General features: G+C 42.9%; 1 protein-coding gene across 8 annotated transcripts in view; it reads left to right on the forward strand.

The window, feature by feature from the left end:
- The window catches only part of SEMA5B (semaphorin 5B), a 268,808-nt gene that overhangs the window by 197,816 nt on the left and 49,808 nt on the right, over nucleotides 1-21,184 (forward strand). For all 8 annotated transcript variants that reach the window (XM_065840807.2, XM_065840808.2, XM_071810817.1 and 5 more), the window contains 6 exons: nucleotides 2,372-2,470; nucleotides 3,222-3,435; nucleotides 5,846-6,131; nucleotides 10,361-10,496; nucleotides 14,412-14,619; nucleotides 16,772-16,979. In XM_065840807.2, coding sequence (XP_065696879.1) covers nucleotides 2,372-2,470; nucleotides 3,222-3,435; nucleotides 5,846-6,131; nucleotides 10,361-10,496; nucleotides 14,412-14,619; nucleotides 16,772-16,979 — 1,151 coding nt within the window. The remainder of the gene's footprint in view (nucleotides 1-2,371; nucleotides 2,471-3,221; nucleotides 3,436-5,845; nucleotides 6,132-10,360; nucleotides 10,497-14,411; nucleotides 14,620-16,771; nucleotides 16,980-21,184) is intronic.

Below are 21,184 nucleotides of genomic sequence, written 5' to 3' on the forward strand. Positions count from 1 at the left end.
TGTTAATCTGTAATATAGCTCTGTACAAAGAAGGGAATCCTGTGAATTAGGATTTTAGATTTCTACAGGACAGAATTTTAGATAGGAATATATTGAAGTACCAAGGCAGGAGAGGGTCCAGCCACACAAATGGTATTAGGTGGCTTAGCTCAGAAGCTATGTTCAGACTCTGCACGAAGCAGAGGAAGGTGGACGTGGAGGGGGAGCAGACGGGTACTCTCTTATTGTGTGCTTTCTGGGTTAGATGCCAAATCAATCATATTCTAAAGGCAAAACCGTTTTGGGAGAGGAGCCGATACCTTTTCTTTATAGCATCCTCTAAAGAATTTCTAGTACTTTGCAGTTAAACATATAGTGGTCCTAATATTATGTGGGATTTAATAACTGTGCTCTACAGAAAGAGGAATTATTTAACCTGCTCATGAAATGCAGACATCTCTAGGGCAGAGAAGCTAATAGGGCTTACAGCAGCAGGTGACAATGGTGGGAGAGGGCAGAGAGGTCAGCAAGCCCTTCGTCTTGTTAAAGGAAGTGATGAGAACTCTTTTCCCAACACAGAGCAGATGGGACGGTGCTTCTCAAGGTCCTGTTTGATAGACTGATGCCCACATGTCACCATGGCTGATCTGCTTCTGAAATACGAAGTGCTGAATTGACCCAGCTATGAATTCAAACTCTCATTTTTGGGTGCCAGGCATTACGTATCTGATCCCAGGTACCCCTGTGGAGGCTCCCAAGGAGCAGCAGCTGCTCCGTGGCATTCTGCAACCTCTGCCTGGGCTGGACGAGGGCTCTTGGGCTGGCTCTGGAGTGCAGACCTGGTGATGTTCTCCATGCAAAAGCAAGCCTCATGTGTTATACCCATGCAGTCGCTTGTCTGTGGCTAATGCTCAAGGGGTTTTCCTAAATGCCATCCTTCAACAAGGTGATTTCCATACAGCAAATGAAAGGAGATAACACGTAATCCAGCTAAGCAAGCCTTTTCCTTTCCAGATGAGAGGGAGTGTTTTTAAACTGCTGAATCTTGCAAGTGAAGTCTTCAGGGAAAAGATCAGCAGCGTGGAGTGCTGTGGGACAGGGGAGCTCACAGAGTGATTGCTCCTTACAAAAGGAGAAGCGGTGTCTGCAGCTGTAGGCTCAGCTTAGTGGCAAGTTATGATCTATTGGAGGGAGGAAAGCAAACCAGCCAGGATAACCCAGCTGAAGTTGTTATTTTTTAACAAGTTTCCTTTTCTGTTTACGATAGAATAGAACAGGCTTTCTGTGCTTGGACCCCTGTGGGTGCCAGCCATTAGCCATGGCTCATGCCCTCTCCTCTGAGGTGGCCCCAGAGCCCAGGCCAGGCAGCCTGTGCCAAGCTCACAGGGCTTTTCTCTTTGGGGCAGCCAGGATGAAGCTCAGGGCAGGTCGCTCCCCAGCCTCATGCACTGCCTGTGTGATCCGCATGTGAGTGTCACACCTCCTGTTCCCTGGGTGGCACGTTAGTCCCTGCTTTATGTGAGCTCTACCTCCCCCATGGTTTAACTCCCCAAAGATGCTCAGTCAGCCTGATCTGCAGCCCACGGGTCTCTGGATATGAGTCTGCAGCAAAAAAGAGAGACTGTGGCTCTCTCCAGCAACACAAAGGAGATTTTCTGAAAAAAAAGCCTCAAGTGCAGCCTTGTGCTGCCTCCTGGGACAATGGGAACCCCACAGATTTTGGGGAGTGGCATGTGGAAGGAGTTGTCTGTTTGTGCCAGCAGATGGTCAGGTAGTTGACATGAGGACATTTACTATTTCTCACTGGCGTGTCCTGAAAGAGAAACTCCTTCTACCGTGGAAAATCCTGAGCGCACAGTCCTTGTGGGAGGCAAGAAGTAACAGCCTGTTCAAGTGGGAGATTCTCCTGACCAGCCTCGTCTGTTAAAGAGAAGTTCCTGCTGTTTTCATGCTGGCAATGGTGTGAATTATACTGCAGACAGACCCGCTGTCCTTCACTGGAGTTTGTGTCTGTGTAATGTTTTCTAAGTTGATGCATTGCTGGGAAAAATAGGTCAGAAGTGTCACCATGAAAAGAAGGAGAATTCTTCCTCCAGTCTAAGCACAGCACAGAAAGAGGCACTTGTGTAGCTGATACAGAGTCAGCCTGATGGATAGCATCCTATCCAGGGATGTGCAGGGCTATGATTAGAGAAATAACCATCAAATTGGGCTTGCTCACTTAGACCGCAGGCTCCCTAGAGCTGTGCACTGCTTGGTGCAACAAACCTCAGTCTGAGTTAGAGCTAAGGAAGGTCTATTCCAGCTGCAATACAGGTAACTTTTTGAATATAATAATAACCTCACTGTCTCCTTTTTTAAAAATCTTTGTCTCTGTCTTATGTCTCTATAGGAAGAGTGCCAGAACTATGTCCGAGTGCTGATTGTTTATGGCAAGAAGGTTTTTACCTGTGGTACCAATGCCTTTTCACCAGTGTGTTCCAGCCGACAGGTCTGTTTTGCCTCTTTTGCAGTGATGGAGAGGGCTGGATATGTACTCTGGGGAAGGCCGTTCATTTGGCAGGACATCATGGCTGCAGAGACTATGTTCCAAATGTAGCTGAACTGAAATGGTTTTGGTTTTCTTCTTTGGGTCCCTTTGGTTTACTTTGGGGCAGTGAGTCTACCTGCAGCTGGGGAACAAAAACACCTGTGTTATGGGTGAGCTGGATCTGGACGAAGTGCTGCTTGTGTAAACCTTAGGCATGCTGCTGAAAATGCAAAATATAGACAGGCTTAGCTGTGAGCACCTCCTGAGCTGAATACTTAAATTATTTCCTTAAACTAAATGGCAAAACTCCCTTTGGCTTCAAGGGACACAGAAGCAGGTCCAGAACAGTGTTTATTTTTATATTTTTTAATGCCAGTATATTTTCAGGAGGTGTCTGTGGAAGATTAGAAACCTGTGCTGGCAGCAAGAGCATCTGATTACAGTGAGTGGGTTGGGACCTACAGGCTTTGTTGGCAGGGGAATTATCTTACAAAGCAATAGGATCAGCAAGGCTCAGACACAACTTCTTATGTTGGCAAATGGTGGATGTAAAGATAAAGTTATAGTCCTTGCTGACATTAGTTTCTTATAGCTGTCTGTTTTTTCTAAATCAGGGTTTTGCTCATGGGTACTTGTGGGCAAACTGAATTCTCTGTACCAGTAAAAAAGCCAGATGCTGTTTAAATTATTTCCTCTCTCCTTTTAAATACAGGTAGGAAATCTTAGCAAAATCATTGACAGAATTAATGGGGTGGCTCGGTGCCCGTATGACCCTCGGCATAACTCGACAGCTGTGATTACATCACGAGGAGAACTCTATGCTGCAACTGTAATTGATTTCTCTGGACGGGATCCTGCTATTTACCGCAGCCTTGGAAATGTTCCCCCACTTAGGACAGCACAGTACAACTCCAAATGGCTCAATGGTAAAGTCATGTGGGTCATATCTGAGCAAGAGGTGTATGAAAGTCAACTTGGCGGGCTTGTAAATCTTTCCCTCTGTTTTCATGTTGGGATCCAGAGTTACGATGGGGAAGGGCTCCCTGTGCAATAATCAATCAGCTTAGAAGACATTTAAAAATAACCTGCACATATTTCAGAGAAGTTGATTTAGAAATGGAAAGTGGGTCTTACAGGCTACTTAACATATATATGGGTCTTGTGAGGTGACCAAATAAAACCTTCTAACAAGAAAACCACTCAAAGATTTGAGGATCAAAACAAACTGAAAACATCATTTTGTTGACCCAGTTCTGCACAGTGTTAAGCACCCTGCACTTCTGCTGACTCAGCTGAAGACAGTTGGTTTCAGTGCAAGATCAGTTCGAAAATGAGAAATTTTACAGCAAGTTATGTTGGATGTAAACCCATGCTGTTGTGGATTTATAGTTATTAAAAGCAACTGTTGTCCCAATGTGATAATACCCTACATCAAGCAAGCCATAGAATTGCAACCAAGGATTTCTGCACTGAGTCCACATGTTCTGACCATGGCAAAGCACGTCTTCTCTGAGCAGACTGTAGTGATGGAGACCCCAGTATTCCCCTCCCCTTCTCTCCTTTGACTCAGGTAAGTTTACAAGATATTCAAAATCTTTCTGTTGGATTTCACAACTTTTCAATCAAAAATAAGAGCAGTGGGACTGTGGACTCTCTGGAGCTTAATGAAATCAAACTAGACTTTTCCAGACATACCAAAGTCAGTATGGAGACATGGAGTTGTGGAAAAAGGCAAGCCTCTCAAATAGGACCAAGAAGCAGCATAACCCATATGCACTCACTAGAAATATGTGCCTCTTGTTTGTGGCCAAATGAAGAATTCAGAAAGAAGTCATATTGGAACAGGGGAGTTAAGGAAAGACAAAGAGAAACTGAGTTTCTGTTCTGTGATTGGAAAAGCTAACATGCCTCTTGTGCAGTGCTGGTGACATTGGAGTAATTTCATCTTATTCTGGCCACTTTTCACCAAGAAACAGAGAAGATGAAGATGATTCAGAGAAGAGCCATGGAGTGATTTGAAGCTTGGAAAGCCTACCTCACAGTGAGAGACTTAAGGAGCTCAATTTATTTATCTTTCTGAAAAGGAGATAAAAGGTGTTTTGTTCGTGATATGGAAGTACTTATATCAGGAGAAGATTTCAAGCAAGATAAAGTTCTTTAATCTAGCAGACAAGTCATGACAAGAGCCTGTGATTGGAAGCTGAAACCAGATAGTGTCAAATGGAAAAAGAAGTGCAGGTTGCAGCTGGGGCAGTCTTAAGTGATTTGAACAAGTCACTGAGGAAAGTGGCATCATCCAGTAAGATCAGATCTCCTTCTGAAGATGTGGTCTAATTCACCTGTTAGTGGTAGAGTTACAGGGTGAAATTCTCTAGTTCATGTTAGACAGAAGGTCAAATTGGTGATCACAACAGTCCTTTTAAGATTCACCGTTTGAAGGAGGAAGTTTGATGGGAGATGCTTTGCAGTGCCCTCCCCTCTGTACCATTGTCTGCCTCCCAAACCTGCAGCAGTATCAGCCTTCCTGTCCCCCCGCCACGACTCTCTTCTCATTTTACTCCTGGACTGCAGTGTTAAAGGAATTCTGTACTTTCCTTTTTTTTTTTTTTTCTTTTCTTCCTTTGAGCATTACCCAGGAATGAACATTGTAAAAACACCCTATAAAAACAACAGCACTTTTTTTGTTTAGTCAAATATTATTCATTGGCCAATCTTTTCCCTTGTCAAAGAAACCGTTGGGATAAAAGACCGTACACTTTAAAGCTTTGTTAAATACCCAATTAAAATATTCACTACAAACCTATTTCAGGTTCTTTTCAATTCTTGTGAAAATAATAACAATAATTCTAGGAGAAAAAGAATTAAGAAGAGTTTTCTTCAATACTGTCAGTCTGTGGCATGGTTTTGTTTTATGAACATAAGATAATCTTTTGTGCCTAGAAACTGGAAAGACTTAATGATAAAAGCCAGATGTGATTGCGCTGGGAGAGTAGGTTGAATGTTTCGATGCAGCAGTCTGGGGAATCGGGCGGATGCACACAGCATATTTAACACACCATAATGTGCACTTCAGAAGTAAATAGGTGAAGGAATCCAATGGGAAGGCCTTATGTTGTAAAATGAGTATAGGTACATAGTCATGCATATGCAAAGTGTTGAACTGTGCTTTCACTGAAGTCAGTAGCAGCTTTGCCAATAAAGTGGGGAAACAATGGGGTCTTTCCAACATCTGAAAAACGGAACTCGAGCTGTATCCTGCATATCATTAGTATCATCTGCTGTTTTTATGTCATCTGCTGACTCCAAACTCCCTCTTCAAATGTTTGTTTTTTTCAGAGCCTAACTTTATTGCTGCCTATGACATCGGCTTGTTCACCTACTTCTTTTTCCGTGAGAATGCAGTAGAACATGACTGTGGGAAAACAGTGTATTCTCGTGTGGCAAGGGTTTGCAAAAATGATATTGGAGGGAGATTTTTGCTGGAGGACACGTGGACAACATTCATGAAGGCCAGGCTGAACTGCTCCCGTGCTGGAGAAATCCCTTTCTATTATAATGAATTGCAAAGCACCTTCTACCTTCCTGAGCAAGATCTGATCTATGGTGTCTTCACTACTAACGTGTGAGTTGCACTGGTTTTACTGTCCTTCTTCTATTCCCAGCAGTCTGAGACTACATATCCTGATTTCTTAAACAATCTGAGCAATCATTTTGGAATGATTCTTTGGTTAATGTGAAGGAATAGATTGGTCTGTGTTATCCGTTGTGGCAATATAGCCTTTAGGACAATGTTTTTAATCCATGGTTCATAGATTCCTGGAGTCCATGACAGGTGACTGTGCAGTTCTAGGGTAACTTAATTTGTTATAAATCTGGGCTGTGACAGTCTTCTGATGTTTTGTAGTGGCAATGCTATTTGTGTAGTTCAGAGAACTAGTCTAAAAACAACTCAACAGAAGAAGATAATTTTCAGCCAGGCTAACTGACACAATTGCATGAACATTGGGGCTGGCCCAGGAGATAGACAGGTACATATGCTTGGGAGAGAAGGACTGGACAAGGAGAATGAGACAGATGGGATCCCAAAAGCCTAGACTGAAATGAACAGAAATTACTGTAGAACAACGCTTTATAGAAGCCCGGTCAGGTGGGCTGCACAGCACTTGACATTTCCAAGGGGGACTGCAGCTCTGCTGCAGGCTATTTCAGGTCCACAAATCAAAAGCAGCATTAGAACTCCAAGGGGAAGGCATGATTTCTGAAACTTCATAATCACCTCTTGGCTTGATATTGAAAAAACTTGTATTGGAATGATTTAATGTAGCTGTGAAAGCAGGAGGGAGAAGAGAAGTTAATTAAAAAATATATTAAAATACTCATAATGTATACTTTTAAGTCAGGAAAGCTCAAATAACTTTCTCACTGAAGCCCAAGGCTAGGATGATAAGTTTCAAGCTATAACCAGTCTGTGTGGTATTGAGTTTCAATAATATATGTTCTCCAAGGGGGTGTTATCCTCATGTGTAAACTAGAGAAGGAAAGTCTGAGTTAGTTACTCCACACGATGAACACTCAAAGTGCCTTTCTCATGCTGAGTAGCCAACTTTCTTGGGGGTTTTGTGTGTAATGAAGTTCTGTGCAATATGAATAAAGATCTTGACCCAAGAAGCCTACAGCAAACCAAAGAAGTGAAGCCTCACTGAAGTACAGGCCTTCCTATTTTATTATAATGTGTTACTTGGTGGTGTGGCAGAGCTTGAACTTCAGCCCTTGAACTCACACAGCACCAGCCCCAACTTCTTGAGCTAATGCACTGTTGGGTGCTTCCCTGTGTAGAGCCCAAATGTTATTCGCACTCTGTAAATACCAAGAAGTAGGTAAGGGTTTGGCCACCCTCATCCATCTCCTGTGTCTTATTTCTGCACCAGCATTGCCAACGTCAGCCAAAAGTAAGCAAGTGGAGAAGCAACTAGAAAAAATAGACGTGACTGAGTATTGTACCTTGACTGTGGGCTTTGGGGAAAATCTGTCCTGGGATTGAAAGGAGCATGAGTTGTTCTCTAAAAACATTTAAAGGATGTTAGCCAAACTTCCTGAATGTTAGAAAGAAACTTTGCTACTGCTCTTCTGCTTTGAGCATTGGAGATGACAATTTTTTTTTTTTTAAATCAGGGAGGACTTCTGTGTCCATAGTGATAGTGTTTTATTTATCCATTTGTCCATTTATCCAGCCAAGAACAGAAGTTGGAAATGGGAAAATTATTAATAACTGTATCATATTTGATATGGCTTTTGGAATATAAGGTGGGAGACATAAGCTACCGGAGTTGGGAGAGTTCTTGTCTGTTATTTCTGTTTCCCAGATTTAACGTGAGACATGATGAGTGTTACCCATCTCCTCTGCGTTACACTTAAGTTACTCTTTATAGGTGATGGGTGCACGTTCTCTCTTGTATCTTTGGAGGACAATATAATATATAACATTTGTGTAATTGAAGAAATGAGTTATTCATAATAACTGAAGTTAGATCAAGTAGCGCTTTGGGTCTACAACATGATGTTCTTTTGAGAGTTCAAAGAGAAAATGTTCCAATTTGTCATTCGATTAGGGAAATAATGGTAATTATTCTTTTAACTTCTACTGGGGCTTATATCATGCTGCATGAGCTCTGCATGCCAAAGAGGGTTGATATATGCTCCAGTCTGAGTTTCTTTATAATAGAATACTGATGCACCACAAAACTCTGATTTTTTTATTTAAAGGTATTTTTATTTTGGAAGGATCTTTTAGGGTCATCTTATAACAAAGGTATTAGTGGTTGTGGTAACACCCACGTATAGATTTATTGCTTCATGTTATGTTGTATCCAGCTGAATCAGTGGGAGAGCTTTTTAGCAAAGCTGCTGATGAAATATTTAAGAAGTTTTTATTTTTTTTTCTGAGAGGTAATAGAGATAATGTTAAAACCTCCTTGAACTTAACCCATTCTCTAAACCACCCAGCTACCCCCAGGAAGTAGGAGGCGGGAACAGAGGAGGTTGTGCTTAACACCAGGACCATGCGCGGGCCAGCTGTGCAAGCTGATGTCGCTGGCTTGATACTGGGAACCAACTTTTCATAGGGAGGGATGGGAAATACGCCAGGCCACAGATGGAAAGAAAAATGGGCCACAGATTTAATGGAAAACCTCTTTCCTTTCTGCTCTCTAGCAAAGGGAAAAGGCTAAACTATGGAGTGCTTAGCAGGGTCCTAAAAAGATCTTATTAAAAAAAAAAATTGTTTTTGTTAGTCTAGTGGGGTTTTATTCTTTCTTTCACTTTTTCATTTTATTTCTCTCTTTTTTTTTTTTTTCTTCCATGTGTGCCTCAAGGCATTTACTTGTCATCCATCATTAGCTTTGTCTTAAGAGCCGCCGTCTGTGAGCATGCACTGCATCAGCGGTGCTCAGACAAAAGTGGAGAACGGTTCGCCTGGCGTTGCTTTGACATGGTCGAAGTGAGCTACTCCATCACTGCAGGGGTGGAAGGGGCAGGGGCAGGAGCGGAGAATAGGAAGGCAAAGCAAGAAGTTCATCCCGACGTGTTGCTCAGAAGAAATATGCTGTGAAAGAATCTGTTCTGCTTTCCAGCCTGGGATTGTAGAGCAAGGCTTTTCATTTTTTTTTTTTCTTTTGGTGCAAGAGAGTTTAATTATTGGTTTAGTAAAAAAAAAAACCAATGTGTTCTTTTCAGAGAATTCAAATTGCTTTAATTAGCAGGAAGATACATACAGCAGGGCTTGGGTAATTTAAAAGGCACCATGACGAGTCAGTCTCTTGTGATGCCCCTATTTTTAGTGTTATTCTGATTTCTTTTTCTCTAAATGTTGTTTTTTTCCTCTAAAAAAAAATATATATATATATATATTTAAAAAAATGGGGGGAAGGAGATTGCTGGGAACAGGTTAGAATTCCAGGTTACCACTTAGCAAAGGTCCATCTTTGGGCTGGCTCCCCTGAGGTGCCATCAACATCTGGGAAGCGCCCTCCAACCCTCTTGAGGCAAAAGGAGCTGAGACTGCTCAGAACCTTGCAGAAATGGGTCCTCCATGACTGAAATGGAACAGTGAAGGCCAACTGATCTGTGTGCAAGTCTGGCTGGGCAGCAGAGCATCCTTGAAACTAATTCCTGTCCAAAGAGTCCTTCCTAAAGCGGCATTTCCCTGGCCGTGCCTCCACTGGCTGGTGGGTGCAGCTGAACAGGCTGCCCCAGGCAGATGCTGTTATCCCCTGGGAACACAAAGAAGTGAACTGTGGTCATTGAAAACAGAGGCCTTCATGTATCAGCAAGACCTTCTCGTGTGCTGAGCTGCTCTAACAACTGGTTTGCACTGTCACCCTCTCCCTTCTCCTGCATGCACATGTGTATTTATACTTACATATGCAAACATTAGGGGACATATTTTATACCTGAAGATTTCAGGAGCCTGTAGAAACAGAATTTCACCTTGAGAAACACCAAGAGATGAAAATTAGGTGGTTTGTGATCAATAAAGATAGATGGGTTGTTAAAAAAATAAAAATAAAGCCAGACACAAATAATCCATGCAAATTAAACTGTATTCACCTTTCTTGTCAGAACTGCTTCCATGGCCCTTAAATCACAGACATTTTAAAACCAAGCTTAAAATTAATTCTCAAAATCAGCATGCAAGTCATCTGCATTTTGCAATTTATCTATTTTTTCTCCTTGTGAGGTTGGTATCACTGTACCTCTACCTAACATTTTACCTGTATTTTGTTTGATGTCTGTTATGTTGAAAAGGTCCATGTTCTAATGATTAAATTGATGCTTTCTTCTCCCCTTTTCCAGAAACAGCATAGCTGCCTCAGCAGTGTGTGCCTTCAATCTGAGTGCCATTACTCAGGCATTTAATGGCCCTTTCCGTTACCAAGAAAACCCAAGATCAGCCTGGCTGCCAACGTTAAACCCCATCCCTAATTTCCAGGTAATACTTCTGTCCTTCAGTTTACTCCAGTTCCTTTTACCTTCTGTCACTCCGCTGGGCTGATTTGTGTGGAACTCATTTTTCCGGGTAGATCTACAGTGCGGATAAATTGTATTTCTCCACATTTATGAGTAGTTTAGTCCGTGGAACTCCTTTCCACTTGTTATTGAGACCATGGGATTTTTGACAGAAATTTTATATTTTTACAGATAAAAAGAGTGTTCACAGTTTTAATAACAGTGAAGAACTTACCTGTGGCCTGGAGGTGTTCTTCTAGGTTAAAATGTTGGAGGAAATTTTTCCTCAGGATACATCACTGAAATCCCCCCCCTGCAAAATCTTGGAAACAAGTATCTGACAGAATCGATACTGGCTATGATAGGAACTGCGTTGGGCTCTGACACAGTAGAGGAAATCCACTCTTCTGGCTCTTGTATCTCTGTTATGCTCATCACTGACATGTGAGCTCTGCGAATGTGATCCTCACAAAGGGGCACAGAGGTGCATCCCCACCAAAACTGGGAAGGACTGAAAGCTGAAGCTGGATAAAGTCAACCTAGAATGGAGAAAACCTACATTTTTAAACAAGACATGTAATTAACCACTGATGCTGTGCAAGCATGTGATGCATCTTCCATCACTAGATAGGGCTGTTAAGGCTGCCAGTGTTTCAGTGCAAGTGTCCTTCCAAGACACAGTGTCTCAACCAGAAGCTATGGACACGTTGCAGCAGGAACTGGACGCATAAGGATGGTCATGGTAGTTCCTTTTTGTCTTGTCTCAAAAAATCTTTTTTTTAAATGAAAGAGCAGTTTTCGGGCATTATGAGTTAAGAACAATTTGAAAATTATAGAACAACTTGAGCCACTTTATGCCCAGACTTGGTCAGTGCAGGGTATGCATGTGACAGCCCCAGCAAACCTTTCTTCCTGAGCCCATTTTACAGCTCAGTCCCTTCCCACTTGGAGAATCCTAAGGTGGGTGGACTTCCCTCCCTGTCCTCAATTCCCCATCTTTTCAGCCTGATTGTGTGAATCTGGCTCTCCTTTCGTATGGTAAAGGTGCTGAGGCTGCCAGCAAATGCCATCTGCCTTCAGGCTGGTAATGTCAGGGACCTTCCAAAAAAGGACTCTGCAGTCACCTGAAATCACAGCAGGAGCAGATGGGAGGCAGGTCCATGCTGCAGGCAGGGACCTGCTTGGGTTCCTGCTGAACCCGAATTCTCCCCTTGAATTCTCTGATGGCACCCGAGTAAGGGCTTCTGCCTGTACAAGGTGGGACAGGTTTGGGCTCTTGATCACCCCCTTAGCTTGTTGTACTCTAAACCAAGAAATGAAGCTTCACTGAAGACGCAGCCATGCCAAACATGGCCAGGCTTTTTTTTTCTCTCTCTCACCTTTTTTATTTTTTTTTTTTACTTTAAAAGGAATATTAAGGTTACCTGAGAATCAAGGACTTTCTATGCCTTGCTGGGCTAACCCAGGAGGAATAGAAAAGGACTCTGGAAAGCATTTCCATGTAGTGAAACGTATCAGATAAAATGTGGAGTGCAAAGACTGAAGCAGCAAGATGAAAGAAAAGGGTCAGAGGAAAATAAGGAAAGGAAAAGGAGGTATGTGGCAGACAAAAGGAAGATTGCAATAAGAGATTAAGATGTTTTTCAAGTACAGGAGGTACAAGGGGTCAGTGAAGGGCCTTTAGGAGATGACAAGGGTAATTTAGTGACAGAAGAGGCAGATACTGCAAAAAAATTAAATTAGTTTTTTTGCCTTATTGTTCACAAAGGAAGATGCGGGAAGGTTGCCAGATATTTTTTTTTCTTGCAGAGAGGAAGGAAAAATACTGAAGGATATAGAGGATCAGGGCAGTGCAGATAATCAGGAAATTAGAGAAAACAAAATAAAACCAAACCAGGGGATGCTGTGTCAGCATGTGGGCTGCCAGTAGACCAAAAGGATTATCTGTGACTTGATGAGAACAGAAAACAAAACCAACAATGACATTCCTGCCTCTGGGACTCCTCCTTCAGTGATGCTCTAGAAATGGAAGTGAGCAGGGAGAAGAGCATCTGAAGCAAGACAGTAGTGTAAACCAGGAGGAGTATAGGAGACAGAAGAAGGAAGAGATCTAGAAACTCTTTAGAAGCTGGGATGAGACAGTCATCAAATAATAAAGACCATTGCAATAGAAAAAGAATTAAAACCCACCTGAGGACACATTAAAAAAATCACTGAAGTTTCCTTAGTCTGGCTACACAGGAAGATGCTAAAGCTGATAAAAACTGGCGACGTACGTAGGTGGTGGGAATTAGTATCACCCTGTTCACCTAGTTCATACAAACTCCAGAATATTGTAGGACACAATACACCAGCTGTTAGGATCCATATTGATTGTGTAAATGTGAACTAAATTCCTGTAAACTCATTTTAGCACAGTGTAAGAGAAGCTCTGCAAGGTGCACCTTGGGAAGGCAGCCGCACTGCAAAGGTTTGCCTTGATGCATAGCAAGAGTGTGCATATGGGACGTTTGTACACTGTAGCTGTCGTGCTGTACATCAACATCCTAACTCACACTATGCTAACTTCTCTTCCAAGGAAAGCCCAAACACCTGGGCCCAAAATGCAGGAAAAGAAATTTTTGATTTTTTTTCTACTGAAATTAGTCAGATCTGAGCATCACTTAGTGAGGTCATCTGTCTGAACATCTGTAAGGTGTTTGACATAGTCACCCGCAACATCCTTCTCTCTAAATTGGAAAGATATGGTTTTGATGGATGGACTGCTCAGTGGATGAGGAAGTGGTTGTATGGTTGCATTCAGAGTGTACTGGCCACCACCTCAATGTCCAAATGCCATTCGGTAATAAGTGGTGTCCCTTAGGGGTCCATATTGGGACCAGTACTGTTTAATACTTTCATCAATGACATAGCCAGTAGGATCAAGTGCACCCTCTGTAAGTCTGCAGATGACATCAAGCTGAGTGGTGTATTTGGCACACCTGAGGGATGGGATGCCATCCAGAGGGATCTGGACAAGCTGGAGAAATAGGCCCATGTGAACCTCATGAGGTTCAACGAGGCCAAGTGCAAGGTCCTCCACCTGGGTCAGGGCAACCCCTAGTATCAATACAGGCTGGGAGATGAAGGAATGGAGAGCAACCCTGACGAGGACTTGGGGGTACTGGTGGATGAAAGACTGGACATGAGCTGGCAGCTTGTGCTTGCAGCCCAGGAAGCACTCTTCTTCCCTGCTCTTTTGGATGGACAAGGGTATTGAGTCCTATCTTAGTGCACCCCTTGGTGCTGGAGGGTGAATGGACGCTGGTTGATCTGCCATTCACTGTGAGGACAGAAGAGCTGAATGTGGGGAGAGGGGAGGTAGTGACTAAATTGCCTTGGTTAAGATGAAGCTAAGTGAGCTGTTCAAAGGGGAGTAGAAAAGAAGTGGGGTGAGTTGAGTTCTTCAATGCAAAATCAACCAGTTTTTTTAACTTCTAGGATTTGTCTGTTGTACAGACTGAGATGCCAAGTAGAGTCTGAAGATGGTTTGAAATGCTTCAAGGATTACCACAAAAACTCTCTTTCCACTGCTAGCTTTGTGTCTTTCTACAGCTAGCTTTAATTCTTTCTTTTCCTCCTTGGTTTGTTAATGCCTTTTGCCCTTCTGGTGTGCTGGCTCCAGGGTACCACAAGGGAATGAAACACAACATCAGTGGTCAGTGGATGAGCTGGGAGAAACATTTATAAAGAGTGGGCTACAGGCCAAAGCTAGGCTAGATGCCTGATCCTGTGACCCTCACACAGACTCACTCCCACAGAAAATCAACAGCATGTGGGTTTCCAGAAGAATTTCAGGGTTTGGTCTGCTGGAGTGGGGCTAAAATGCAGGTACTGAAGTTCAATCTTCCATGTTTAGTGTGGGACACTGAGCGATGACAGCCCTAACGAGAATCTGACGGAGAGGGTCCTGCAGGATGCGCAGCGCTTGTTCCTGATGAACGACGTCGTGCAGCCGGTGACTGTAGATCCATACGTGACCCAGGACAGCATTCGGTTTTCCAAACTGGTGGTCGATATTGTTCAGGGGAAGGATACTCTCTACCATGTGATGTATATTGGGACAGGTAAGAGCATCAGGACTTAAGAAAGTTCCCTTCACTTGCTCACAGACCTGGTAGGCCAGTTGTGACATCATTACATGGTTGTCATCTAATATAATTTTGGCACAGAACTGCATGGAAGGTAGTTTGCCTGAGTAAATTAAAAGCAGGATGGAGGACTTGAGGTAGAGTCCCAAGTGAGCAGACCATATGTCTATGTTGTGTTTAAAAACAACAATAACATTTTTCTCCCTTTTATAAAAACATGTTTCAACTAACCAAGCTAATACATAACAGTGGGGAAGAGCAAAGGTCGCTGAAGTGCTCTGTGAGTTTGTGCACATAAGTTGCCTCTCTGCACTAAGACATACTCATCTCTAAATAAGCAGTAATAATATTTAACCTCCAGGCTTGCCCAACATTTTAATTATTTCTTTCTTTGCGCTTCCACGTGCCTACTGCTGTACGACTCCCAGTGCTTTCAGGAATGGACATGCCCTGAAATATAATGTATATGGGGAAGCTGAGGCAAGTGATTTTTTGTGATAGCATAGTTAGCCAGTGGTAGAATTAAGCTTGTGATTTAGTCTCTTGATTTCTACTGCCGTCCTCTAATTAGCAGGACACATTGCCTCCTCTGAAAAGCACAGATATCGTGGATAAATGAAAGATACTGAAGAAGAACAAAGTGTTATAAATGGTTGTCTTAGCCCATATTCATAGTAATGATAGAGGTTAAATTAAATAGTTTGATTAATCAGAGCATATGGCCAGCCTCATGGGTATAATGTTGTTATCCTCTATTGCAGAAGCTTTGACTTTAGAATAAGATGGATTGCCTCCGTAAGTGTTAGGTTAATCTCACATCTGAATGCAGAGTCATTGCCTCATTCTCATGTTACCACCTTCCAAGACTGTGTCATAATTTATCTAACTTTTACCACCACTTACTTCGAAAGTAATCATCTTGGATGTGTTCTAGTAACATTCCCACTGTGGGAGCCTCCATGGGCATTGATTATGATGAGAAGATGGTATTTAAATAGAAGTAAACCATGGTTCTGCTATTTTGATACCTTGATACTTTAAGTGAGGAGTCTCAGCTACAAAACCTGAGAGAAAGCTGGGATACTTTCTGCCTCATATAATTTGTGTACAAAAGTCTGCTGCCACAACTTTACCTTCTTGTTTGTGTTTGCTTTCTGGCCCTGGTTAGTGGTAACTGAAGAGTAAGCTCTGCTGGACCTGAAATATTTAAATCAGTCAAATGCTTCAGTAGAGGTGCCCTGAATACAAACCCAGTCCTCAGACAAACTGAGTTCAGACTTGAGCCTCAGTCTTGTTTCACACTTAAGGCCCTCCTAAGGGAAAGAGAAGCTTCGCGTGGCAGCCAGCCCCACCACTGTAATTGCTGAGCTTTGGCACCAGTACAGACATTATCAGGATGGAAAGGTCAAGCTTCAGCAACAATTGGGGCTAACAGACCTCTTTGGGGTTTTAATGAAAAATGATGTGGTTGCCCCCTTTTCTCCAGCACAAATCTCCCACAGTTTGACAGATCTTTAAATTGTTTAGGTAAGAGCCCTGTGAACGCAAACATATATGTTTCTTTGTAGGCACTGCTCGTGCCATAACATCCCCTTGTCAAGCTGGCAGGATGGTTTCTTCTAGGAAGAGGATCAATTAGATCTGTGACCCATGCAATCATTACGGAGACCTCTGAGATTTCCAGCAGGGCCACTGCATCGGTTGTCATTTATCATGGCATCAAATCACACTGATCTGCTCCATACACCAGAGGAAATACAGGTTAGAGGCACCAGAAATGATCCCTGCTATCTGGGGTCACCTTGCTGTATAACTCACTGGTGACAGGACCAGACTCTTTTCTGCCTCAGTGCTCCAACTAGGAAATATTTCCAGGTACTCACTCTCCAGATAGTTCACATCCTTCTGGGTTCCCATTAAATGCATTCACAGATGGTTTCTGTAATGTCTTAGAACTGCTGAGGGCTGTAACTGTGTAGCTGGAGGTCTCTCTACCATGGGCAACAAGAGACACAGAATTAGGTTTAAAGAAGCTGTGCAAAGATGACAATATTTCACTCGTTAGGCAGGTATGAAATTAAGTCAATTCCTCTAAGATTTACTTGTGCATTTTTTCTTGTTCCATTAGAGTACGGCACCATCTTGAAGGCCCTTTCTACCACTAACAGGAACCTGAGGAGTTGTTATTTAGAGGAAATGCAGATCCTCCCTGATGGACAGCGGGAAGCAATCAAGAGTCTCCAAATCCTGCACAGCGACAGGTCGCTCTTTGTGGGCTTAAATAATGGAGTGCTAAAAATTCCTCTGGAGAGATGCTCCATGTACAGAACAGAAGGGTAAGCAAATTTACGACTCTGATATATTCCCCTTCAGCCTAAAAAGAAAAAGCATCAGGAAAACATATTCCAGCCTGATTTGGTTTAGAATGCTTTTTTTCGTCACTACAAGACAAAAGACACTGGTGGAAGTGCATCTCCAAATAGATACTTTCATGACAGGAACAATGAGAATGAGCAATATTTTTTTGATATATATTAATTAATCCTTATCAGAAATTGTGTGTTTACCATAGAAGGACTTAACAATATTTACCCTTTTTTTTTTTAACTTGAAGTTTCAGTGTTGCTTTTGGTAACACATTTTGTGTTTTGCCGGTAGTTCTTATGGCGGCAGGTTTCTGAATTTGGGTTGCAGCCAGCCTATCCTGGCTTATTGGAGTTGATCACCTCTCAGACGTCTGATGAGACAGGGCTGGGCCACGTGGCAACTTGTTACTGCTTTTGGAACTCAATAGCTCATCTCAGTTGTGTGTGACATCTCTTTCACCTGGATGGATTCTGTGACTTGATTGTACCTTTTAAAGACAGCAGTTTTCTACCCAGAAATGGATGTAGAACGTTTTTACATCCAAATGCTATCCCGTTTTTAAGAAGGTGAAAGAGTGTCATACCCACTGGTTTGACATACGCTCAAATAATCTCCTAGAGTGTTTAGCAGGGTCTGCTGCAGGTAGTTGCTTGTTTACATCTCTTGAAAATACTCGTCCTTCTCCCCTCTTGCTTTTCCCTTGCTTTCCTTGATGAGAGTTTTGTCTGAAACTGATGTCCTCTGTGCCAGACAGGAGGAAGGATTTTGTTAGCAACGTCTAAACGGATTCCCTCTTTCGTGGCCTACTGCAAGATGTCCCTGTTCTCTTGCCAAAACTGATATAGAAAATGTCACCATCATTTTATTTTCAACAAGTAGAGTTTATCTATCAGCTTGTACTGAATTCACGTCTGTCTAAATATAAAAATGCCAGCTCTATTTTCGCTGAACCTCTTCATCATCCCTTTCAGAAAATATAACTTGGTCATTACTGCAAGTTTGACACAGAAGTGTTTAATGTGTAAAGGTTTAGTTGTTTATACAGACAGACTGACACAGAAGTGTTTAGTGAGAAAAAGAGAACCACAGCTGGAAAATGCCATCCTGTCCGTAGCCCTTAAAAGCAAAGATTGAAAAAGGTAGAACATAACAGCTGTCCTCTTCAGGCTGTGCTGGAGAATTTCAGTGGGAGAATATTTATGTGTGTATACATAAATATGATCCATTTTCAAGAGAAATGGGTCCTTCCTTTTCCTAATCTTGAGTTCAGCTTTCCGGTAATTTATAGATCGTGTCCCAGTTTCAGCCTGCATAAGTACTTTGTATGACACGTCCATTAAAACTCAAATGGTGGAGGTTTACTCAACTGCCTATAAAGGGGACAAGCAGAGAAAACACAGCAGTGGCTGGAGGGCAGACAGGTGGGGGTGCCTCACAGGAGCACCTTCCACTTAGGACCTGAGGGCTGGCACAGTCCCCTGTTAATATAAGCTTTTCCCAAAAAAAACCCAGAAACCTGGATCCAAAGAGGTTTCCTTGAATGCTGGTGACCACAAGCAGCCTCAGTTTTATGCACTGTACAGCACTGGGTCCTGGCTGAAATTGCTGGGAAGCTTGTGTACCCATGCTGTTTTTTTCCTAAAACAAACTTTCTGGAGGCATTTTTCAGTGAAATAAGGAAGCAGCCCAGGTCTTTGTGGGATGGAGACTCAAGCTGTTCCTCCCTTGACTTGTTTCATGGTACTTTTAGGCAATTTAAGCCAGCTGCTGGACTATACCACAGTGCACAGGACAGGGTCTCCTGACAGCATGGTGGGTGCATACGTTTGGCAACATGGGAGATCAGAATTTGCTGAATTTGGGTGCTGGCCAGCAAGTGCACTTGTGTATATTGTAGTGGATCCTTTGGCCCATGGCTGAGTCCTGTAGAGGGATTGTGCATTTGAAAAATGGAGTCAAGAAAGAAGAAAACTTAGGAAAGCCAAGAAGGCCATTATTTATTTGTTTAAAAGGATGTTTGTGACACTACTAATTTTAATCTAAGGGGCTTTTGTAGGAAATTATTCAACTGCAAAGTTTTCAGCTGCAAGTGTTGGAACCCTTTTTCCCCTTAGCATCCTGGCTATGTCGGTGATAAGTCAACTTGGCCTCCCTTGTATTTCTTTCAATACTGAACTCTATCGAGAAGGATGTTTTAATTTCCTCCAGTGCATTCCACCTGGCACTTCTCCTGGGCTGTGATTTATTGCTTATTGTTGTGTCTATGTTTAATACATGCCAATATGCAGCCACCACTGGAAGAAGGGCTCTCACTCCTACAACACCCCCCACTGACTTTTTTGTTGTGCTGTGACTTCTTGTCTGGCCTCCCTGAAAAGCTCCACTTTCAGCAGATTTTATAATCTAATAATTTTGAGGGGCACTCATGAAGCTTTGAGGTGCTGAAGAATTTGTGCCTCCCGGGCAGGAATACCACAACACTGGTTTTTTTTGGCTCTGCCTTGTGTTATCAGGAAACTTTGCAGCCTTTTACACCCTTGGGGCTGATGTGGGTTCTCTGTTGCTGACTTAGAGCTCTTACCTTCACCCTCCCTTCTCCCCGGAATGGACTATCATGTATCGAGAGAAAATTGATCCCAGCATTGATCCCCTCCAGAGAACCTTGCTGCTCTGCTGCTTTAAAACCTTGGGGCTTGGTACCAAGGCTCAGAAATGGGACAGAGAAAAAAGCAGCAGCAAAGGGAGGAGATGGGAAGGGAAAAGGGTTTCTGCCATCTCCTTTACTGTTTGTTTATTGACACAGCACCAATTCAATCTCTTAAATGGTGACCAGTAGCTCAACCCCATGTCTTGATGTAGTTCATTGACCCAATATATTTCTGTGTGTCTGAGCAGTGTCTGTGCCCACTGACCTGTCTCAATCTGTCTTTTCAGAACAGCCAAGCTTAGCAACAGGGCAACAGGAAGACGTCTGTAATGTCAGCTGCCCAAATTTACAGGCTGGACTTGGCTGCAGGGGCCTTGCCTTGTGTGTGTGTTTTTCCTGTTGTACTTCAGTGTTGCCATTCCTCACTCTTGTTGGAGACTATTAGGAAGATGTCCAATGCGAGCAAAACCTACAAGCCCTTTGAACATGCAGAGTGTTTTGAAGGCTGCTTTGCTGGGTGGTAGCTTGGCTGTGCTTGCTGCCAGATTTTGCATGGCTTTGAAATCTTTCTAACTCCCTGTAATTTTCAAATGAGCTTGTTTGGTTTTTTTTGTTGTTGTTGTTTGTTTTTTTACCTCAGGTTGCCCGCAGGCTTTGGGGAGAGAAATTTGGAGAGCCAGCCTTGCAGCTTTATCACTGACACCATCATATCTCTAGAATATGTCTGAACAAACCCCTCGATCTGAATTTTAGAGGGGTGAGGACTTCAGATTTGGACCATTACTTTCAGGTGGGGCCTATCTGTAAGGGATAGTTTAGTAATTTTTTCAAAGGATGGGGTTAGATTGGTCAGTTTAGGAACTGCAGTCAAACATGTAGGAAAATGAAGCTGCTTGTAGAGAGCACTTTGTGATGTCTCTGTATTGCAGCATCAGGGCTGTGAGCCTCTGAGCAGACACACATCTGAGGCTGGCCTTGCGGTGATTTTGTAGCCATTTTTTGCTTACACATTCAAATGAGGAAAAGAAAATGTGTCTGGGAATGAGACCAGAGTCTCTTGAATACCCACGTTTTCTGATCTCTCTGTCCCGAGCAGTTTATTTCAATGTATTTTATGTTGATAGTCATTTATTCTTTCATCCCTCCAGTTTTCTGCATAAAATCTGCAGTTCACATGAGGCAGGTTGCAATTTGGGATGTAGAGTGAGGTTCTGAGAACAGTTTGGCTTGCTTGTCCTCTCCCTGTTGATCAGTGCTCAAGTATGGGTATCTCATCAGATTGTATGAGGACAACGTCAGGTAAGTCTCGTGCTAGTGGAGATACTCTTGCTTCTGAGGCTGTGAGGAGAGCCAGGTCCTCCTGTGTGCAGCTACGACATACTCTCATTTGAACTCTGCCTGCTTTTTTGACCTGATTGGAGCAAGCTTGCTGTTGAGTGATGTTGAGATTTTGCCCTTTTACTTGGCCTAAATTCTGCTGTACATCCCCTCCAGCCATGGTGCTTAGTGCAAAGCTAGCAGAAATGA

The sequence above is a fragment of the Patagioenas fasciata genome, chromosome 7 (assembly GCF_037038585.1).
Source record: "Patagioenas fasciata isolate bPatFas1 chromosome 7, bPatFas1.hap1, whole genome shotgun sequence".
Lineage (NCBI taxonomy): Eukaryota > Metazoa > Chordata > Aves > Columbiformes > Columbidae > Patagioenas > Patagioenas fasciata.